Genomic DNA, 21,151 nt, shown 5'->3' with positions numbered 1-21,151 from the left:
TTTTTTTTTTTTTTTTTTTTTATGGAGAAAGAACACTTTGAAGTTCAATGAGTTTCAGCTTGGACTTCAAACCAAATTCAAGTTGTTTGCCTTTCTACTATACAAACACACACACAGAAACACACACACATAAATACAGTGCTTATTATTCAGCCTAGAATTGAGAAATGACTTATAGAAAGCACATAATTAATAAATGGCACAGTCAGAACTAGGACCCAATTTTATCCCAGGTGCAAGAGAGGGATGATGCCAGGAAGTCACAGATGCCCTTCAGTGGGGGGTTCATCTGGTCTGCTTTTGTTCCACAGGCTTCCCTCAGCATTCACGGCATGTGCGGGGGACCAATGCTGGGTTTATTCTCCTTGGGAATTTTGTTCCCTTTTGTGAACTGGAAGGTAAGGATCCCACAGCCATCTTCACAATTCCTAGTCAAAAACTGGTCCCAGCCATTTCTTCCTCCTCTCACCCCTGTTTGGAAAAGCTATTTGTCTTAAGCAGGAAAAGAGTCCACAGTAGAATTAAACAGAGCTTGAGTCTACCTATCTTTGACTTCAGTGACATTTTTCTGGGAACAGAAATGAAAGAAGAGCAGAGGTAGTTATGAACTACCATATATCCTGACATGAAAGCTGACTCTTTAACATTAAATTAAGTCTTCTCTAAATTAAAGGCCCACAACATTAATTGTAAAATAGATTCTGAATTCAAGACTAGTTTTGTTGAAACACAGTTTTGAAAATTCATATTTACAAATGTAAATCTAATTGTTTTCTGTGTATAGTTACCTAGATTTATAACTAACTTTATTAAACTAATGAACTAACTTATATAGGGGAAAAGGGACAAACTTGGGTTTTGACAGCCGGATCTTTATTTTGCTGCTCTGGCAAGCTAATAGTATGTCTTCAAGTAAATGTTGGTTGGATAACTGTGTATTGAGTATAAATCAAAATAAATAATTATCTGGAAAAATAATATAACAATATTTTTAAAACATTTATAATAGCAGGATTTTCTCAATCTAACAGAATTGCCATTTTCCAGTTATTGCCATCTGCACACTTACATGCATGTATTTCGAGAAAGCCTTTTGATTCCAGAAAGCTTGACTTTACACTTATTTATCTATATACTATAGGATATTCCATAATATCTGTGTCAGATAGTATACCTGATTAGGTCTCTGTGGCTACCTGACCCTTACTGACCTTTCTCCTAGATAAATCTTGTTGGGCTAGGTAAAGAGTTGATGGGCAGTGAGCATTCGGGTCTTTGCAGCACTTCCCAAGCAGTCTTAATCACCTGTCTGATATTGGGGTTGACAAGAATATTATGTCTTTGGGGAGATTATGTGAGGGAAGACAATATCCTAGCCACAAAAAAATATGAGCTAACTACATAAGATTTTACAGTGCACTGTAAACATTAATTTATTATCTATGTTAGTACATTGTAGTTTTTTCTATTTGGTCAGGAAAACCACCTTGATTTCTCTTACTGAAACCACCTTGTCATTTTTGGCAGCCATTGGGGCCCTTATTTACCCTGCATCAGCCTCTAAGACATGTCCTTTGCCTAGATATTTACTAAAGTATAGTAAATATTACAAATTTGTGTCACTTCTCCCCTCATCAATGGCCATGACTGATCCTACTAACCAATCATGGATCTCCTTCCCACAGAATGTGGCTGCAACTTCAGAATCTGTCTCAACATGGCTCTCCAGCTAGCTATTATAGATCAACCAGGGTTAGCCGTCCAGTTGAAATCCATTTGCCACTTACTGGTAGTCCAGGGGTCAGCAAATGATATGCCTCAAGCCAAATCTATCTGGCCTCCTGTGTTTGGTAAGGCCTTCAAGCTAAAAATGGTTTTGACTTAAGTGGTTGGGAAAAAAAAGTCAAAAGAAGAATAATATTTTCTGGCACAAAAATATTATATCAAATTCCAATTTCAGTGCCCATAAATAAAATTTTACTAAAACACAGCCAGGCTCTTCTGTTTGGGTATTGTTCTGTAGTTGCTTACATGCTATAAGAGAAGAGCTGAGTAGTTGTGACAGATACTGACTGCATGGCTCACGAAACTTAAAATATTTATTGTCTGACTGTTATATTAGAAATTTGCAGACCACTTGTTTAGACCAAGGCACAAGTATTCAAATCACACACACTGATTTAGTTTCTTCAAACAATAATGAAGAAAGCATTCTGGAACTCTTACCACGATCTCTTCTATTCTTTTCTGATTAACTAGAGAAGCCAACAGGTTTGTTTTCTCTGACTCAGAAGGCTCAGCTTCCTAGCAGTGACCAGAAACCTTCGATTATATTCTCTAGTGGTCTTAATCTCTGCTAAATTGTTATGCCTCCTCTACAAGAAAAATGATTCTTTGAATTTTCACTATTTATCAAGAAATACAAACCTTAAATGACAAGACTATTAAACGCACTTGCTAGTATTCATACTCAAACAAAAAAACTCAAAACTAGGGATTCAGGGGACCCTGTCAGTTACTTAGGAAGAGAGATAGGAGTAATATTTTCTGTATAAAAGCTGTCGATAACAAAAAGTGACTCTAATATTTGAAATTTTCCTTAACTTCTGAAAGTCTTCTAATGAGAATCAAAGTTTCAGCAGCTTTTAAGTAGTAAGAGAAAGAAACCCTAAGGAGAAAAATAATTATTGCTAGAAATCTAAATATATTGATCAATGTGAAATTATCTCGTGTCTTCGTTTAAAGAACAAGTCACTCCTTAATAAACCTGCATTACAGGAATTGAGGTGAAGGCAGTTTGAGTAGAGTGTTTCCAAAACATGTGGCCAAGATTTGGGGTGGAACGCCAGAATCTCTAAGGCATAGAACTCCTCATCTCATTATTCTTTCAATAGACAACTTTGTCAAATTTCCCATTAACTTTTTTCTTCTTCATCCAGGGTGCACTAGGAGGTCTTCTTACTGGAATCATCTTGTCATTTTGGGTGGCCATTGGGGCCTTCATTTACCCTGCACCAGCCTCTAAGACATGGCCTTTGCCTCTATCAACAGACCAATGTATCAAATCAAATGTGACAGCAACAGGGTCTCCAGTGCTATCCAGCAGGTATGCTGACTTTAAAGATGGTGCTGAGTCCCAGAGAGTGGGTCACCTGGTAAGAGGGAGGTGCACTCTTCAGAGATAAGTGTGATGAGACACATCTTGCTCTCTTGTGAGACTCACTTTGGGAAGTACCCAGCACTGAAGAGTGCCACGCAGAGCTGCAGCTTTCTGCAGATGTCCATTGTATGTCTGAATACAGAGGTATTCAGACCTACAAAAACGGATTTGGTGAAAGAGTTAATGGGAGATATGAGTACAAAACAGAAAAATAGTGAAGGGTTGAAAGGTGACTGGGTATGAGGAATATGGTGTCCTCAAAGAATAAAACTGAGTAGAAGAAGTTTGTGAGCAATGAGGATAATGCTTATAGGTATGTGGAGTTAGGAGCACTGCTATGAACCTATGGCTTCTAAACCAAACAATATGAACACAGGGTGTAACAAAGGATTTCCCTTTCTGCTTCTGGCTGGGGTAAGTGATCAAAAATATCAAAACACATCAGATACTATTGTGTAGAGAGAAGATTGTAGACTTTGAAATGTGAAATACCTGGGTTTGGATTTTGGTTTTACCATTTATTCCCTCTGTATCTTTGGACAAGTTAGTAAGTTGTAATTTCTTGAATTCTCAGAGCCCTTGATTGAAAAATGAGGGTATTAGTACCTACTATACTTCGTTTTTGAGAGGATCAAATGAGATAAGACTATATATATATATATATATCTTTGTATGTATATGTGTTTGTGTGTATATGTATGTATATCTGTTTGTATATATATGCATATATGAGTGTGTATATATATATCAAGTGGCACTACACATGACTTTAATAAATGTTAACTCACATTCTAATTATATGTAAGAGCAAGTCTAGAAAATACAGGATTTGTGTTATTTGTGTATCCTCAAAAGTACTTCATTTTTAGTAGCCCTTTTCTGATTATCATCAATACCTCTCTGTATGCGCTCATTTCCTCTGAGCCCAGCCTTCTCAAACTGGCCAGATAATGTGGCAAATTACATTTATGAAAGTCTCTCTTGGCCCGGCATATCTTCTCCTCTCCATTGTCCTTGTCAATCTTGAGGCTACTCTCGTCATTACAAAGTCCAGAAAAGTGAAATTATCTTATTTGTATTTTTGATTTCCTCCATTTTTCTATTTTCTCTTCTTTTCTAATACAACCCATTCTATCCAGCATCACTAGATTTATTTGTTCTGAAGCACCTTCCTGAACTCATTACTACCACATGGAGATGACTTCAATGATTCATGTGCTTATGGAATAAAATGCAATCTTTTTATCCTGGAGCTAAATATCTGCCAAACTTTCCTGTGGTTTTAATGTTATTAACTATTGTTTTCCTTCTACTCTGAATTCTGTCTCTTCTCTTCTACCTATGCCTATCCCACTCTTTCCTACATTTGGGTCCTTAATCAAGCTATTTCCTTTATAGGAATGTCTTTTAGTGTTCATTTCCACTCTCCTAAAATCTGTTTATTTTTCAAGAGGTGTACTAGTGTCCCCCATTCCTCCATAAAATTCATTTTGACTCAGGTTCCTAATGGGCACTCCATTATTTTGCTTCCATTTGCCTTTGAGTTTCATTTTCTTTCCATAAATTTTATATCAAAGAATTTCAACCTATTTATGGTTCATCATGAACCATGTTGATTCTTCCCTCCTGCCTGTACTTACTGTATTATCTTCTTGGAATGGTAATTCCTGGCCCTGACTCCCCTCTTTGCTTGATTAACTACTAATTATTCTTTCAAAATGAGCTAAAGTATCATCTCATGCATTGATCTGAATTTGATACTACTATGAAGGCTGCCTTAATCTTTTATACCTTTTCTACTGAGGCAAAACCAACCCATTTTATGATTATCTATTAGCTCCTATATGTAGACTTTGTGACTTTCTCATCTTTAGATCACTAATGCCTGTCACAATCACTAGCACTAAATCTGGGCTTAATAAATGTCTGAAGAATAAATAATACAAATGAAATGAAAGACACAATCCTCATTGTAATACTTATGATTCAGTATCTATATTGTTATATTTGTAATTCAGGAATGAATTAGATTGAGTGGAATACAAAGCACATTTTGTCTAAATATAATTTTTTAAATGACAAGAAGTTATGCTTTAGGCTTTTGAGATGACAGGCCCTAAAACGAATCCTGAGCAGTCCTCTACATCACTGTGGGTCTTTAGAATGCATGGAATTGGTGACATGTGCTGTTTTCCACAGACCTGCAATAGCTGATACCTGGTACTCAATCTCCTACCTTTACTACAGTGCAGTGGGCTGCCTAGGATGCATTGCTGCTGGAGTAATCATCAGCCTCCTAACAGGTTGGTTATAATTCCTCCCTTTGGGACTAAAGAAGATATAGGCTAGTGCATGCATTGGTGGACTGGCTGACTGTCTTATTGGTTTGAATTCAAGTTTCTCAAAAAAACCCTTCTTCCCACAGAGATGTCTACTCTCTCAAAGCTGACATACAAAGGCACCCTTCATTATTATGTATCTGATTATTAATATATAAAACATGTATTCATGGGAGGCTGAGGAAGCAGAATCACTTGAACCCAGGAGGTGGAGGTTGCAGTGAGCTGAGATGGTGCGCCATTGCACTCCAGCTTGGGCGACAGAGCAAGACTCCATCTCAAAAAACAAACAAACAAACAAACAAACAAAAAAGCACATATATTCAAATATTTCCCATATATTATCAAAAAATAAGATGCTTTGACACATGTTCCCCAGAGGCTTGAGTATAAAAAACCCTCCGTAATATAACAATGAGTAAATAAGGTTAAATATTCAGAGTGGTTCTTTTCGCCTCATCTCAGTAAGAGACAAAATTTTTGTCATCACCATCTTACTATCTCATGAAGTCAGCCTTTGCTAACTTACTAGAAAAGCAAAACACTGTTGTTTTTGCCTATGTTGTCCTTTGGAGGCTGCTCCTCTAAGGTCATGGAGTTCTCTGCAGTGAGCAGCTTCATTGTCAGCCATTTTTCACAAAGTGTCTACCATCCATACTTGCCCTTTTGATGGATTGATGTCTTTTTGGTTTCAATGCCCATGAGGGATTCGTAGTGGTGGTGAGAGTGTGGGAGATAATGGGGTAGAATAAGTTCACTGTACTTTTGTCCCTCCACTTCCTTGAAGTACGTATTTTAGCTAAAAAATTTTTAAGGTGTTCTACTTTTCCATGACTGTTATATACCAGTGAACAATGGCCAACGTTCTTACTCAACACGAAACCTGAATGGCAACATTTCTGGTGACTGTGTACTAGAAATGTTATATGCAAGTTCCGATGCCCTATTGTTCTGCGCATGATGTCACTAGCCATTCACTGAAATTTAAGAAGATATTGGCTATGATAAAGAATTGACTATAAATCTTGTAACCCCAGTCTTTCACATAATAACAACTCTCTCAATGTCTTTATTTATTTAAATAGTTCCAGGCGAAAGATTGTTTATTCATTTTGTTTAGATTTTGCCTTAGTACCCTGACATCCTTGACTCCTTCCTTGATGCTAGAGGAATATACCTAGACATTTCAGTTTAGTGGTCGGTCACAACTAAGAAGACAGCCAATATTTCAGCTGCCTGGACATTTCCTTCTAAAGCAGGAAATGTGTACACATGAAATCCAGTGGTTTGTCAGTCTATATTTTCCATGTGTGCACCAGAATTAGCAGGCTGTTATGTTGATACAGCAGCACTTATATTAAATTTGATTGAACATTCTTACACATTTTCAGCATGAACAACTCTTTTGGTATTAATCCCTATGTTTTCTTTTTATCCACATGAACCAGGTCTTAGTGAAATGCCCTTGAGACCAAAAGTGAACACTCTTAACAAAGTCTAATTATGCCTTCAAACATTTGGAAAAATTTTTGAACATGACCAGCAGATGTTCTTGCCTCCTGGTGCCTGTCTTCCAAATGAGGCCTTAGTGCTAGCCTGATATCCTCAGGTCTGCTCACCAAGAGGCTTTAACAAATCTTCTGTAATACCCACTGAATCTTTTAAAAAGTCTTATAATGTTGAAATGTAGAATAGGATCAGTAAGGAAGGACAGAGGCCTTTTGTGGACCTGTTCTCCTTGTGTTATATTTTATCTTGGTCTTATTTGGTCTTAATAGGTGATGTATTCAATTACACTTCTTCCAGATAAAATATGGCACCTAAAAGATATGCTGTTTATGTTACTCATATATGTTGACACATAGAATCATGTCTGTGTTGATTAGCAACTCCGGGAAGTTTATATCATTAATCATTTTGTGTATCAGCTGCTGAAAGGAGATCTTGGGCTAAGATACACTTTAAATTCTTCATTATTACTGATAAAATTCTGCTGGGTGGCTGAAAGTTATTTTTTCATTTTTCCATTTAAGACATGTGAAATGAAAATATCATTTCCTAAATCAAGAACAAATACCACTGTTGGTGTATCAAGTGACCAAAACATCCCATTATCAGGACAGTATGTAGAGATTGATGCTACTCTGTTTTTCAGTGTAAAGTAGTTTATATTTATCTGAATCTTACTGTATTTTTCTCATTTACCATAAAGTTGCATGTCTCTGATATGAAGTCTTTAGTTATCAGTCTATTATGTTTATGTTTTAGATTATGGTTCCATACATTAAGGTTAAATCTGGCCTACTACCTATTTTTTCTTTCTTTTCTTTTCTTTTTTTTTTTTTTTTAGTTTTCAAGAAACAGAGCTTGCCCATTTATTTGCTTTTGACTATGGTTGATTTCACTCTACAGAGGCAGAGTTGAGTAGTGGCAACAAACATCTGGCCAGCAATGCCTAAAATATTTACTATCGATCTCTTAACATACAAAAGTTAATCTTTGTATTAGATAGTTCATCTCATCAGAGAAATTTACTATACTACTTTATAAATTGTCAGGAATTGCGCAGCTCTGTATAATGATGTGAGATAGATAAAAAATATTCTAGCTTTCAGTTTGCTGTGGTGAAAGCTGATACCGTTCTAATTTCTGATTATTGTATGTAATCTACCTTATTTCAGTCTCTCTCTCCTCTCTGTCACACAGACACACACACACAGATACATACACACACACACACATACACACACACAGACACATACACACTCATACCATTCTTTCTGTTGAACGTTTATAGACTATCTTTTTATTCGTAGGTTTCTGAAATTTTATGTCCTTGCCACTTCTAATCTGACTTTCCTGACTTGCAACTTAAGCCTATATCTTGTACTCAGGACTTCTGCTGAGAGTTTTGGGTCTTGTGCCCAGTAGAGGGACCATGTAGGGAATGGATTCTAGGTTGCATTCGGCTCATGGAGTCAGTACCTTGGCATAGAGTTGCTTCTGCTTAGAGGAAGGGGAACTTTCCTCAAAACCACCCCAAGTTACTATACATCTAGTGACATTTCCTCTATAAGCATGAACTCTCTTTTCCTTAGGAAAAACCTGCTTGTCTACAGGAAATGATCTCATCCCCTTTGACCTTCTTCTCTTTTCTCACCTAATATGTCTATAGTCCTGCAACCTCTTGACGAACTTGGTTTCACCCAATTTTCTCAACAGTCCACTGATGCTCAATCCCCAAGGTCTTGCCCATGAAAGAGATGATAAATCCATGATTGAAGGCAAATACAGAGCTTCTGGTTTGAGAATTTGAGTTTCATTTTCAACTTTCCTATCTGTGAGAATTATAGCTCTATACTTTGCTTTACCATCTACTATCTCCCAAAGGCAATATTATCTTTTTCTAGAAGAAAACAGAATCTAAATCCATATGAAGCAAAGGGTCCTGTCCAAACCTCAGGACGTGCTCTTCAGAGACAATAGATCACCATCATTTGTTGGAGTGTTTGACACTTTTGTGGTTCATTCAGAGAAAAACTCTTCTCTGTTTGAAACCCTGGAAATGACTTTGTTCCAAATTAAATTATTCTGATTCAGAGATGCCCTTGCATAGAATTTTGAGGTTGTGCAACCCCTCCTCTGCCACTCACACATATGCACACATTAAGACAAATGGAGGGTTACAGAATGTGAGATCACAGATGTTTAACTAAACATATACTTCATCATTTATTAGCTCATAGAAAAGTTCACCATTTCCTCATCTCTGAAAAGAGAATAACAATACTTACCTATTTATAGGGATTAGTGATAATCTATGTAAAATATGCCCAGTATGTGGAATACACTGACTAACTGATAAATATTATTATCGACACTAGTAGAATTCTATGTGGTCAAATGTCTTTCGACAGGGTGACGTAATGCCAGGGAATAGATTGTTTAAGCCTCAATTTAGAATTTTAAAAATCTACATTTTTGGCCAGGCACAGTGGCTAACGTCTGTAATCACAGCACTTTGGGAGGCTGAGGTGGGCGGACCACCTGAGGTCAGGAATTTGAAACCAGCCTGGCTAACATGGTGAAACCTCATCTCTACAGAAAAACATGCAAAAAAATTAGCTGGGCATGGTAGTGCGTGCCTATAGTCCCAGCTACTCCAGAGGCTGAGGCAGGAGAATCACTTGAACCCGGGAGGCAGAGGTTGCAGTGAGCCGAGATCATGCCACTGCATTCCAGTCTGGGCAATAGCATGAGACTCTGTCTTATACAAAAACCAAACAAATCTACAATTTTTTTTCTTGTCTCTAGAAAGCAGCTTGAGAAAAAGTTTGTGGATGGGCACAGTATCTGGCACTTAAAAGAAATTTGATCAACGGTATAACCGCTACTCCACTCTTCCTTCTAGTATCTTTACACTACACTGACTATGGGACTAATAACTATCCTTGAATGATATAGGGTATTAGTGAATAGTCTTTATGACTTAAAATGTGCATAAATTCTGGGAGGAGCAACATCACTGGCCTTTACATCTTGGTTTGAATATCAATTTGACTCTTGTTCCACAGCAGGATTTGAAGAAATAGGACATTGAACAGGTATGTTTTGAGGAAGGGAAAAGGAGGTGTGAGGCATGAGGAGGTGTGAGGAATGCTTAAAGTACCTGGGAGGAACATGAGGATATTGCTTGTTCAGGATGTTAGGGTGAAAGAAAAGAAGGAACAATAAAAATACTCTTTCTAATTTTACAAATACTGACTTAGATGATCTCAAATATTAATATATCTGGTTTGGCTAAAAAATCAAGAGCTTTTTAAAAGGAAGAAATTGCATAATTACTGCTATCCCCTCTGTTGGCCAAAGAAGGGTACTCGTAGAGTTTTCTATAATAGATATTTAAAAATAAATAGGTTGTCTCTGTTTAACTCTAGTCATGAGTCTACCTGACCTGACAATTTGTTGATGTTTAAAAATGAACTCCTACCCCTTTCAGCAGTTAACCAATTTCTGTTTATTAACCACTCAGTCTTGTTTTCACTTTTATTCTAAAAAGTAACCTACTTTTCAAATTGACAATGTTTAAATTTGTAAAGGAAGACCTGGAGGCCTGCAACTATCTAATCTATTTGTTCTTTTGTTAATAGGTTGCCAAAGAGGTGAGGATATTCAACCACTGTTAATTAGACCAGTTTGTAATTTATTTTGCTTTTGGTCTAAGAAGTACAAAACACTATGCTGGTGCGGAGTTCAGCATGACAGTGGTACAGAGCAGGTGAGCTGATGTTTGAGCTTCTAAAAATGTGTATGGACTCAAAGGGATTCCTGGTTTTGCCTATTTAAATCAGCTGCAAAGATGCACTGGAAAGGGAAGGCAGTGATTGCAAGAACTTGAAAGAATTTGAGTTTCAACTTCAGAGTTACCTTAGCTAATCAGCTTTTAAGCACATAAATATGTTGATAGGTAAAAGTGCCTTGAAGCTGAATTATTGGCATTACAGGTGGTTAGTTTTCAAAGCTTGTTTTAACCCCTGTGAAGGTGAATTCCAGGAAAATATAAAAGCGAATAATAGAAAAGGAACAAATTGAAGGCACATTCTTCTATAATAGTTCAAAGCATGGACCTCAGCATCAGATAGTCCTGGAATTAATCCTGGTTCCATGTCCTGTATTCCTTGGGTAAATTATTTAACTCCTCAACTCCAGCTTTTCTGATCTGAAAACTGGATGGGTGAGAGGGGGATTATCAGAGCAACATGGACACAAGCATTTCCAGTTCCATGGGATATAAATGGAAAGCAAGGTCATGGTGGGATTATACAGGCAAAGAAGCAGCAAGATGCACCTAACTCTCTAACTCCCTAGCTCTTTTGATTCTGGGAAAAAGAAGTGTGTTTAGGTCAGGCAGTACTAGAGACACTGTCCAAGTATTATTAAGGTTTCATCAGCCAAAGACCACCAGAAAGAGCCTGTAGTTAGACAAAATTGGACTTACTGACTTGATGCAGCAAGGTGCGGTACTTCAGAGGAATCGGTGAATGCCACCCTCAACAAGAGGGAGGAAGAACATGTCTTGTAAGGTTTGGGTTCCCACTGAAGGATTCTTAAAGGGGTCTATGGGAAGCAGAAAATGACCAAAAGCTATCTGGGGCAGCAATGGTAAGAGTGCAATGGTCACTCAAAGGGTTGTTACGGCATTTGATGACTGCCAGACCTTGGGAGCAGCTGGCCTTATCAGTGTCTGCCTTCTCAGCTTGATTAAGTGCAGGAGTGTTTTTGTTGTTGTTATTGTTGTTGTGTTTTTCTTTTTAGTTTAAACTTACATTCACTGTTAGTCCCAGACATTTTATTCTTTTATGATTTTAGGAGAGGGAAGCCTAACCCGAATCACGGCAAATATTTCTGAGTTGCCCATTGCTCTCCTCTCCAGAAAACAGCAGAATAATATGTATATCACCTAAAGCTGAGTTTATTACTTATGGCAGGAGGCAAGAGCACCATGTTTACGGAGAGGCTCAGAGTATGGAAGTCAGGTGCAGACATTTATAGAATTCTGAGCTTAAGTGACTTAAGGTAGATCTTTCAATTCAGGGTTCTTATTGGAACTGGGCAAAACTGTGGTGGGAGAATTTAAAATTGGAAAACATAGCCAGGTGAGGATCCTAAAGTCAGTTTTGATAATTGAACAGTGGCTTGATAAGCAAGCAGTTTGCTTCATTGAACAATCTATACTTTGGATAAAAGGGCTGTTTACCCAGATGAGCAATTTATTTTGCTGAGAAGGCAGCTGGTTAAGCAGCCTATTGTTTGTATAAATGAATTTTGAGGAAGTTCTAGAAGCAATGGATCAAGTTATTTATTGGTTTGCAGACTCAGGAAGATAGAATTTCCTGGAATAAATAATAAACTTACTTAATTCAGGCAGCCAGCTTCTGTTCTCAAGGCTAAGTTGAATGGGAGGGGACACTCCTTGTGTCACTATTGGGCTTCTTTGTCAAAAAATAATGTTGAGCAGCATGCAGGGGAGTTTGTGTATAGGTGTCCCTGTTATTATCAGCAGGCTCTCCTATTCCCTGGTAGGAAGGGGGCCATCCTCATATGAGATAGAGGTATGTTTCTCCTTATAATGTAATACTACTACCTGACGGGATTGCTGGATTAAATGAGAGATGTAAAAATTTCTTCATGTAACACAAGACATACTGTAAATGCTCAATACATTGTTCTTTTTGCTGTATTATCATTAGAAATAGTACCTTACATGGATTATCAAAGTTATCAATTAGAAATTGTCTTAGGTCAGAGTTGTTTATGCTTCTTTTGTACTCATATATAATTTTTTGAAGCCAAGGCCTAAGCAAGATTCTCTCAGGTTAATTTGGAATACATCAAAGCTATATTGCTGATATGTGTCTTTCTATTTTCCTCAGGAAAACCTTGAGAATGGCAGTGCCTGGAAACAAGGGGCTGAATCTGTCTTACAGAACGGACTCAGGAGAGAAAGCCTGGTACATGTTCCAGGCTATGATCCTAAGGACAAAAGTTACAACAATATGGCATTTGAGATTACCCATTTCTAAGGCAATACCTGTATGAATGCACACACACACAGACACACACAATACCCACACACAAACACACAAACTCCACATACTTCTTGCCTGTTTGTTAGTAGACTTGTATAGTTGCTATTGCTAGCAGACAGGGATGTCTGCTGCCTATTTGTACTTATTTATTACCACATGCAAAATACTGTTTCCCAGGATATTATTTGAAAGACTCCAACTTTCACAGAGAAAAACCAACCTGCTCCAAATGTCCTTGACTACTTCCTTCTTGAATAAATTAGGACTGGATTTCATCACCATTCAAGAAATCAAAGTCTGTTTGCTTGGTGTTGTATTAAACTTCAGGATTTTCATTTTAGTAGTTTTTTAACCATCAAAATATCTTGGAGTTTAAAGGCAGAATGGGCAATAGGAATATGCATATTATTGCTTTTCTACCACGAGGAATAAAACAGAGGAATGATATCCACCTCTGACCTCACACCTCACATACATGTAGACATATTTTATGCCACCCATCTCCCATCCTGTAGCTGCAATTGGCATATAACTATTAACATACTATTAACATCCTTTCACCACCACTATTAGGCCCTCTTCCAGTCATTCCAGTCATTAGCTGTCCTGACCAAACATTAAAAAAAAATTCAGCTAAGTGCAGAAGGAGAATATGCTATGTCTGGCTAGTGGGAGCGATTATAACTAAAATCTCTGCTCCTTTTATGTTGTCCATGCAGTATTTCTTCTTCCTTTCTATCACTTTACAATGAAAAGTTGCCTCAGAGCTCAGTAAGAAGTCTGAAGCCTTTTTTCAGGGCTAAGAGAAAAGGAATGTCCTATAGAAGGTGTTAGAATAGAATTTGGTAAAAGAACGTTGCAAATAGTGTAACAGACTATAGAAGATTTCACCAGCAATAGTGTTCTTCTTTGGACAAAACACATTGTCCACAAGACTTGTACTCTGTTCATTCAGCTCATGTGAGCAAGCTCAACTCACTCCACCTGGGTAAGGTAACAAAAATGGAGAACTTCATAGTTCGTGTCTAGAAAATAATGTTTAAAGTTCTGGATAATGAGGGCATTGCCAATTAAAAGGTGAGTTGACAAATGAAGGAGCAGTGAAAGATTTTTGGAGGAAGCGAAGAAATAAAATTCTGAAAAGGTAAAAGAAAGAAACAGTATGTCACAGGGGCCAAGTCAGAGGACAGATAGTAAGAAACAAAGTTGTATCTGAGAGTCACATATTAGGACAAGTATCAGATATTTATTTTGGTGGCCAGATAAGAGCAAAAGGCCTAGAAATAGTGCATTAGCAAAGTAAGAAGAAATAGTCCAAATAGGCAAGGGTAAGGAACTCCAAAGGTTGTCTTTAAATATTTCTTGAAAGAGAAAGCCTTGAAAGAAGCAGGCAATAGACAATACCAATACCTATTATTAGAAAAGATAGAAAGACAGACAAATCAATGGAGGAATTAAAACAGACACACTGGAGTTTATAAAACAGAACTCAATCCTTGCCTTCTCTCCCTCCACTCAAATAGAAAAGGAGAAGAGAGAAGGAGAAAAAAGGTATTGGGCTACAGTTTATAAGAGAGATGAGAAAAAAATACATTTGGGATAAGAGGGAAAGGGTCAAAAGGGGGCACATTTGGAGAAATATCTGAAAACGAGAAGGAGCAGAATTTTTGGAAACATTTTTTAAAGTCTGGCAATGCTAATTAAGCTGTTGATCTAAGGATTTGCAAATTGAGAGATGCAATTATTTTCCAAATGATTTGTGATACTCTTATTAATTAGAATATATATTTTGTGAATATTGAAATCTGATCCAAACCTAGTTAGCTTTATTAATATCTTAGGGAAAGAAGAGAGAAAGAAAGAGGGAGAGACAGAGAGAGAAAGAAACGAAGAGGGAGAGAGAGAAAGAATAAAAAGAAAAAAACAGCAATTCTGAGGATGAGAATAAATTAATGGTAGGCATTATATACACGTACATATATATACATGTGCATACATATATATGTAAATATGATTTGGAATACATCAGGATTGTGAACTTCCACTTGGGACAGCATAAAAACAAAATATACCATACAATTTTTCATTTTACTCATAAATTTTCCTAAAGATATTTCACTGGGTCAGTACATTTCCGCGAAAGTTTTAAAAATGTTTGTTCTTTTACAGTCCCTAATTATTTTACGTGGAGTGTTATCAAAATGTCATACAACTGGAAGATACAAGATATAAAAATATCTCTGCCTTCCTTGTGCAATGAAATTTATGGCATTAGCAGATGACATTTCAAGAGATTTTAGAGGTCATTGTAGAGACTCCCCCCATTCTTCTTAATTGAACAAACAGGCATAAATCTAGGGTTTCAGGTAGAGAGCAGGTGGGAATCTATGGGAAACTGTCTTCCACAGTGTATGAAAATCGTGTTTGTTGTGTGATGAAGCAAAAGGGAGCTATGAAGTGCACAGTCAATAGATTCAGCTAGTGAGTCCCAGCACTCCTCTCAGGCCCTCCCAAGGATTAGCAGTCCAGAGTCATACCAAGGCCACTGGTGCAGTACAAAGACAGTTCAGTGACGAGTTCCATCCACACCATGGAAGAGGGTTTAACTCGTGGCTGTTTTTGCCACAGCATGACCAGAGACATTTTCAACAAACCGCACTAGGAATGATGAGTTTTAGATGGGCCTAAAATGTTCCAAACTTGATACTCAACACTGTATTTTAAAGCACAACCACAGATACTGGTAAAAATGGAACAGAATTACCTCAATGGCTCTTTAACTCATTCTGAATGAATTCATTTTTGTGGCAGACATTTTTTTGTCACCATTTAGAATAAGAACTACGACAGCTTATGATTGAGATGAGGAACTGGAGTCAAATGGCTTAGGTTCAAACACAAATTCTTACATAAATCTAGGTAATTTGGGGCGATACTTTTTAAATGTTACTTTATTCACCAATTAATAGGAGTAAAAATTATCCCTACTTAATAGAATTATTATGAAGATTTATAGAAGTAAATCATATAAAGTGCTTAGCACAGCGTAACTGGCCCACATGGAACATTCAATACTTGGTCTGCAATATATGAAGAACATGGTGTACATGTTAACTTAAATGGTTTCATTATTTCTCTTCAGGATTTTTAAGATGCAGGATCAGAATATACGTTACTATTTTGAGAATTAGAAATAATAAGAAAAACAGAATGTATAAATTAAAAGTCATGCCATAAATTTCCAAAGAGTAGTTTTTTCTTTTTTTCTTTTTTTTTTTTGAGACAGAGTCTCGCTCTGTCGCTCAGGCTGGAGCGCAGTGGCCGGATCTCAGCTCACTGCGAGCTCCGCCTCCCGGGTTTACGCCTTTCTCCTGCCTCAGCCTCCCCAGTAGCTGGGACTACAGGCGCCTGCCACCTCGCCCGGCTAGTTTTTTTGTACTTTTTTTAGTAGAGACGGGGTTTCACCGTGTTAGCCAGGATGGTCTCGATCTCCTGACCTCGTGATCCGCCCGTCTCGGCCTCCCAAAGTGCTGGGATTACAGGCTTGAGCCACCGCGCCCGGCCGAAGAGTAGTTTTTTTAATGCCAGAGTTGAAATAAAATATTATTTTCCAGAGAGTAACTTTTCTAAAGGTCCTAAATTCTGAAAAGAGAGAAGACTACTATTATAAACAAGTTTATTACTAAAAGATGCAATAGTCATTACTATGATTTATTATTATTTTGTACATGTAACCCTTGATAAGTCAACAGCATGTCAACCCAAGTTTATCACTCAATGCACAGTTCAAAGCAACTGTGACTCTCAAAATAGCAACAGAAGGTGGGGAGGGTCTTTTCCCTTTGTTTATATATAGTGTTTGCTAAATAAGAACTTTGCTATTTCGTGACTTTATAGGGTTATACCATTTCATTCTAAAGAGAAACAAAAAGTAAACCATTGCCTATGTGGCTTTCAAATAGTATTTCAAAGAGAATATTGTGAAATATTTTTGTGCTGTTACAGACTTAATCAAACATTATTTATGGAAAAAATAGAGGAGTCTCCCTTTAATTGTGCCCTTAGAAATAAATTGTTTTAAAATATTACGGAAGTTATAGCTGTATATATATGCACATTTGTATATTTACAAGTCTCATGGACTTAATCTCAATATTGTAAATTAACTAGGTTTACTATACAGGTAACTGCTTTTATCTAGCATTTATAATCTTGTAGCATAAGCTATTTTCAAATAACTGAAATTTAATTGATATCAATGGTACACATGGAAATGATACAAATTTATAAACTAATCAAAGGTAACTCATCATTGATAGTGAATTAACTAATCTGTAGTTTTTATTGGTAGTTCTTGGAAAGAGATAATACCATTATTTCCTCTCCCACCCCAATCTCCTGAGTAAATCAATGTAGATCTGCAAATACCCATGTGAATAACAAACATTCACAAGCCCATTTTTCTAATATTATATTTTGGTGTTTCAAATATTAGCCATCTTCAGAAGAAAAAGAGTTAAGCTCATAAGTATTTAACTTCTAAATCACCACATGACCCTTTCTTGAAGTGTCAGGCTGTCATCATAAATTAGAAAAATAATCTTACCTTGTGGAGCAAGATGGTCATTGCCAATGATATTTCAGTACGTTGGTAGGACATTTAATGCGGTATTTTTGTATTTTCAAAATCTTATGCAGCTTTTTAATTTCAGAGTTCTAGAATACATCTAAATCTAATGTTGTTTAGACAACTAGTTAAGATTAGGAAAATGCCTATAAATAAGTATAGTTAAATAATATATGTTTAAATTATTTTTATAAAATTAGTTTTGATTTAGTGCATGAATCTATTCAATGTGAATATTTTCTACAGGTTAGGAATGAATGGAGTATTCTTTCTAAATCTTTTGTTAAAACCTATAGATTAAGCAGGTCCACAGTGCCAAGTAAGGCATTACCAAAAGGTTTTTCATATTATATAACATGACTTCCTTTTTGATGTTTTGGATAATGCCTGTAATATTTAGCTTTACCATGGGTTAGGAAACACACCACACACACACACACACACACCACACACACACACACCAGAAAGGTACATCAGAGGGCTTGTAACTACTAAAATAGGTTACTATAACACGAAACGCAATAATAAGGAGATATCCTTTGTGGACCTTTATCCTCAGGAATTTCCAGAAACGATTCTCTGTGTTCACTAAGTGCTAAAGCGAAGTGTGTGCACAGTGTGTTCAGAACACCTCATGTCCTGATTACAGCATTGCTTTGACATTTAAAAGGCTAAGAGTAGTTTCATTAATTTTGTTTAATGTCTTAATGTTATAGCCATATTTAAAAATGTGAGCACCGTCAAATCACTTATTTGCAAGTACTAGTATAATATAGCAGACTGAATTTGTGGAAACATTATTGACTGCTTTGGAAGCACTTCGTAAAGGTTTATATACCTTTATTTACTTTTCAAGAATGGCTAAAAGGTACTCTGGAAAATTGGATTCAGCCTATTTCAACAGCAGCAAAGCTCTTACCAATTGGCTTTGAATTAATAATTGGAAGGAATGTTTAATTGAAACATAAGCGAGGGAAGGGTTGGGTTTTTTTTTTTTTTTTTTTTTTAACGATTTGCAGGGTAACTGTAGTGAGTAAAAGGAACAATAAAATCAATATTTATAATCATCTGGATAAACATATGGTTGCAACATAATTTCTCCTATTGAGAATAAAAATGGAGAAATCCATTGTTGTCTCTTCTGGCCGTCCCTAAATTCTTTTTTCAATTATAGAATTCCAATAGCTATTTCCTACTTGAAAAATACAATATAGAGGCCAATGGACATATATGTTAGGAAGATAAAATTGTGTATCTTTTTAAGTGTATTTTCATCTTTAACACTGAAAATGAGGCTGTTTATTCTTTGGTTAGAGTTTTCACCAAAATCTAGGCTTACTAGATTTAGCTTCATAAATCATAACATAGTCAACAAAAAAAAATCTTCATTTCTTCTGAGTGTTAACAGATGAACTACACTGTGGTTTTTCAGCCAGAAAGAAGGCAGGGCGTGTGCAGAGCAGATACTGAAGTAGGATCTGTAAACTAGACATTTTTGCATGGGCAGAAAAGACTCTAAATTGTCTTTATCATCTTCAAAACATTGCTTCCACAATTATCTTTGCCATCCGGTTTTTCTGCCACCCAATCTCTCTTTTCTCACCAGAGAAAGAAAAATATGCTGGGTAAAGATCACTGGAAAAGTCTGTTCATATTACTTGTTGGAAAGATACTTAATTTTCCCTGAAGACTTTACTGGTAGGGTTGAATTTCATATATCAACATGCAATTCAAAATAATTGTAATGGTACTGAGGCAGTTTGAGTAGCACATGGGGCTAGCCACTTACATGACACTTATTTTTTGAGGAGTATCTAAATAGATTTCATAAAGTTTTGTTTTTCAACTAATAATATAAGAAATGTTACTTTGTGAAAAACAAAGAGGGCAGAGATGCCACTTTAACCACATAGAGAGAATTAAGATGGAAAAAAACCACTCTGAGGATGTCAGTGAAGGTCTATACCAGAAAATCTCATTTATTTCCTTCTTAGGGAAAGATGTAAAGCACAGCCCACATAACTGACTGTCTAGTGTAATGAAGACTTCCACTTTGGGCTGGCTGCATGTGAACGAGACTTTTTCTAGAGAGAATTTTGTAGAAGCACACATATACAGTCACAAAGCAGTAAAATTGGACTTACTTATAGGTTTCTCTTTGAGGGTAGACACTGATAGTAGCAGATATTAGAACTGGTCTCAAATATGAAAGTTTTCTCTACCAACCTGTTTGTTTCATTTTACTTTCCTAAAAAAGACATCTTAATGTGGATGTGGCTAGGATGCAGTAAGGGTAACATTTGTGTTCTCTAGAAAACAAAAAAGCCATCAAATGTGATCATGGGTGTGTTTTTTTCAAATGAAGCCAGATGGCAAATTCAACTGAAGATAACTTATCACTGTTACGAAGGTATCAATCCTAGCCAGCAGAAGCCTGGGCTGATCAATGATTCAAGCTAAAGCCCAATTAATATCCCCTTTGGACTATGTATTGTTGTCATATTTCATTTGGAATAGAAATGCCTGTAGGGAAATGTTTGGCTTTTCATCAGAAACTGGGTTGTTCAGGTCACTCCTAAAAGATTTTCTCTGAGCCAGTAAGAATAGCAGGAATGAGGTAAGATGTTAACTGATTCCCTGGATAAAACCTAGAACTATACCCAGAGTCCATTTTAATACCGTGATTTTTGGGGGAAATGGAGTGGAAATATCTGGTCACCATAGTAGGACTGAGTTGGGCATTTTTCAAAGATAGTAAATGCTCACTGATTCTTATACAAAAGATGGTAAGATGCAAGTGTGTGTGTGCACACCCCCACACAATACACATACCTTGGGCTTATGTTAACTTGCCCCCAGTTGACAGGATAGTCAGTCAAGCCATATCAGTGAAGCAACTCTGCAGGCCACCTGGATTTTCCATTTTGACCATCATTTTTAAAAAAAGAAAACAATGGGCAAATTGGTAGCCTCTTTTTGACAGTTGGCTGTGGTGCTCCTGCATGTCCTCCCTCCTTAGCATGCACTGTATCTGTGCAAAAATTCCCGTCCTAAAGAGATTTTGATGGTGATTGATGGAGCCAGCATAAGTGTGAAAAAGAGAAAGGGCTTATGTGTGATGACACTATTTTTAACCCTCACAAGAACTAATCAAGAGCTTCTTCTCTTATCTGTGTCTAAATACAAAGCATTAGATAGGTGTGATTCCCCACGAGCACTTTATAACGTGCAAACACCTTGAAGAAAACAATGATCTTATCAGAAGAGAGTCAAACCTTTTTAAGAGTATGGTAATTGCCTGCAAGAATAAGCAACTAGCCTTGCAGAGAAAAGAATGAACAACACCCCCTCCCCATACACAAGAGATTTCAATTCAATATTTAAAAAGCAAGCAGAATTAAATTTAACATGCAAATTATAGGGAAAATACCATATC

The 21,151-nt window shown here is 36.7% G+C and overlaps 1 protein-coding gene across 3 annotated transcripts in view; it reads left to right on the top strand.

Moving 5' to 3' along the window:
- Nucleotides 1-13,363, top strand: part of SLC5A12 (solute carrier family 5 member 12) — a 96,872-nt gene extending 83,509 nt beyond the window's left edge. For all 3 annotated transcript variants that reach the window (XM_017863848.1, XM_017863849.1, XM_017863847.1), the window contains 5 exons: nucleotides 312-398; nucleotides 2,940-3,106; nucleotides 5,360-5,463; nucleotides 10,650-10,777; nucleotides 12,933-13,363. In XM_017863848.1, coding sequence (XP_017719337.1) covers nucleotides 312-398; nucleotides 2,940-3,106; nucleotides 5,360-5,463; nucleotides 10,650-10,777; nucleotides 12,933-13,082 — 636 coding nt within the window. In that variant the 3' untranslated portion in view covers nucleotides 13,083-13,363. The remainder of the gene's footprint in view (nucleotides 1-311; nucleotides 399-2,939; nucleotides 3,107-5,359; nucleotides 5,464-10,649; nucleotides 10,778-12,932) is intronic.
- The last annotated feature ends 7,788 nt before the right edge of the window (nucleotides 13,364-21,151 follow it).

The sequence above is a fragment of the Rhinopithecus bieti genome, unplaced genomic scaffold (genome assembly GCF_001698545.2).
Source record: "Rhinopithecus bieti isolate Rb0 unplaced genomic scaffold, ASM169854v2 scaffold_68778, whole genome shotgun sequence".
Classification (NCBI taxonomy): Eukaryota; Metazoa; Chordata; class Mammalia; order Primates; family Cercopithecidae; genus Rhinopithecus; species Rhinopithecus bieti.
This window is presented reverse-complemented; position numbering and strand designations above follow the sequence as displayed.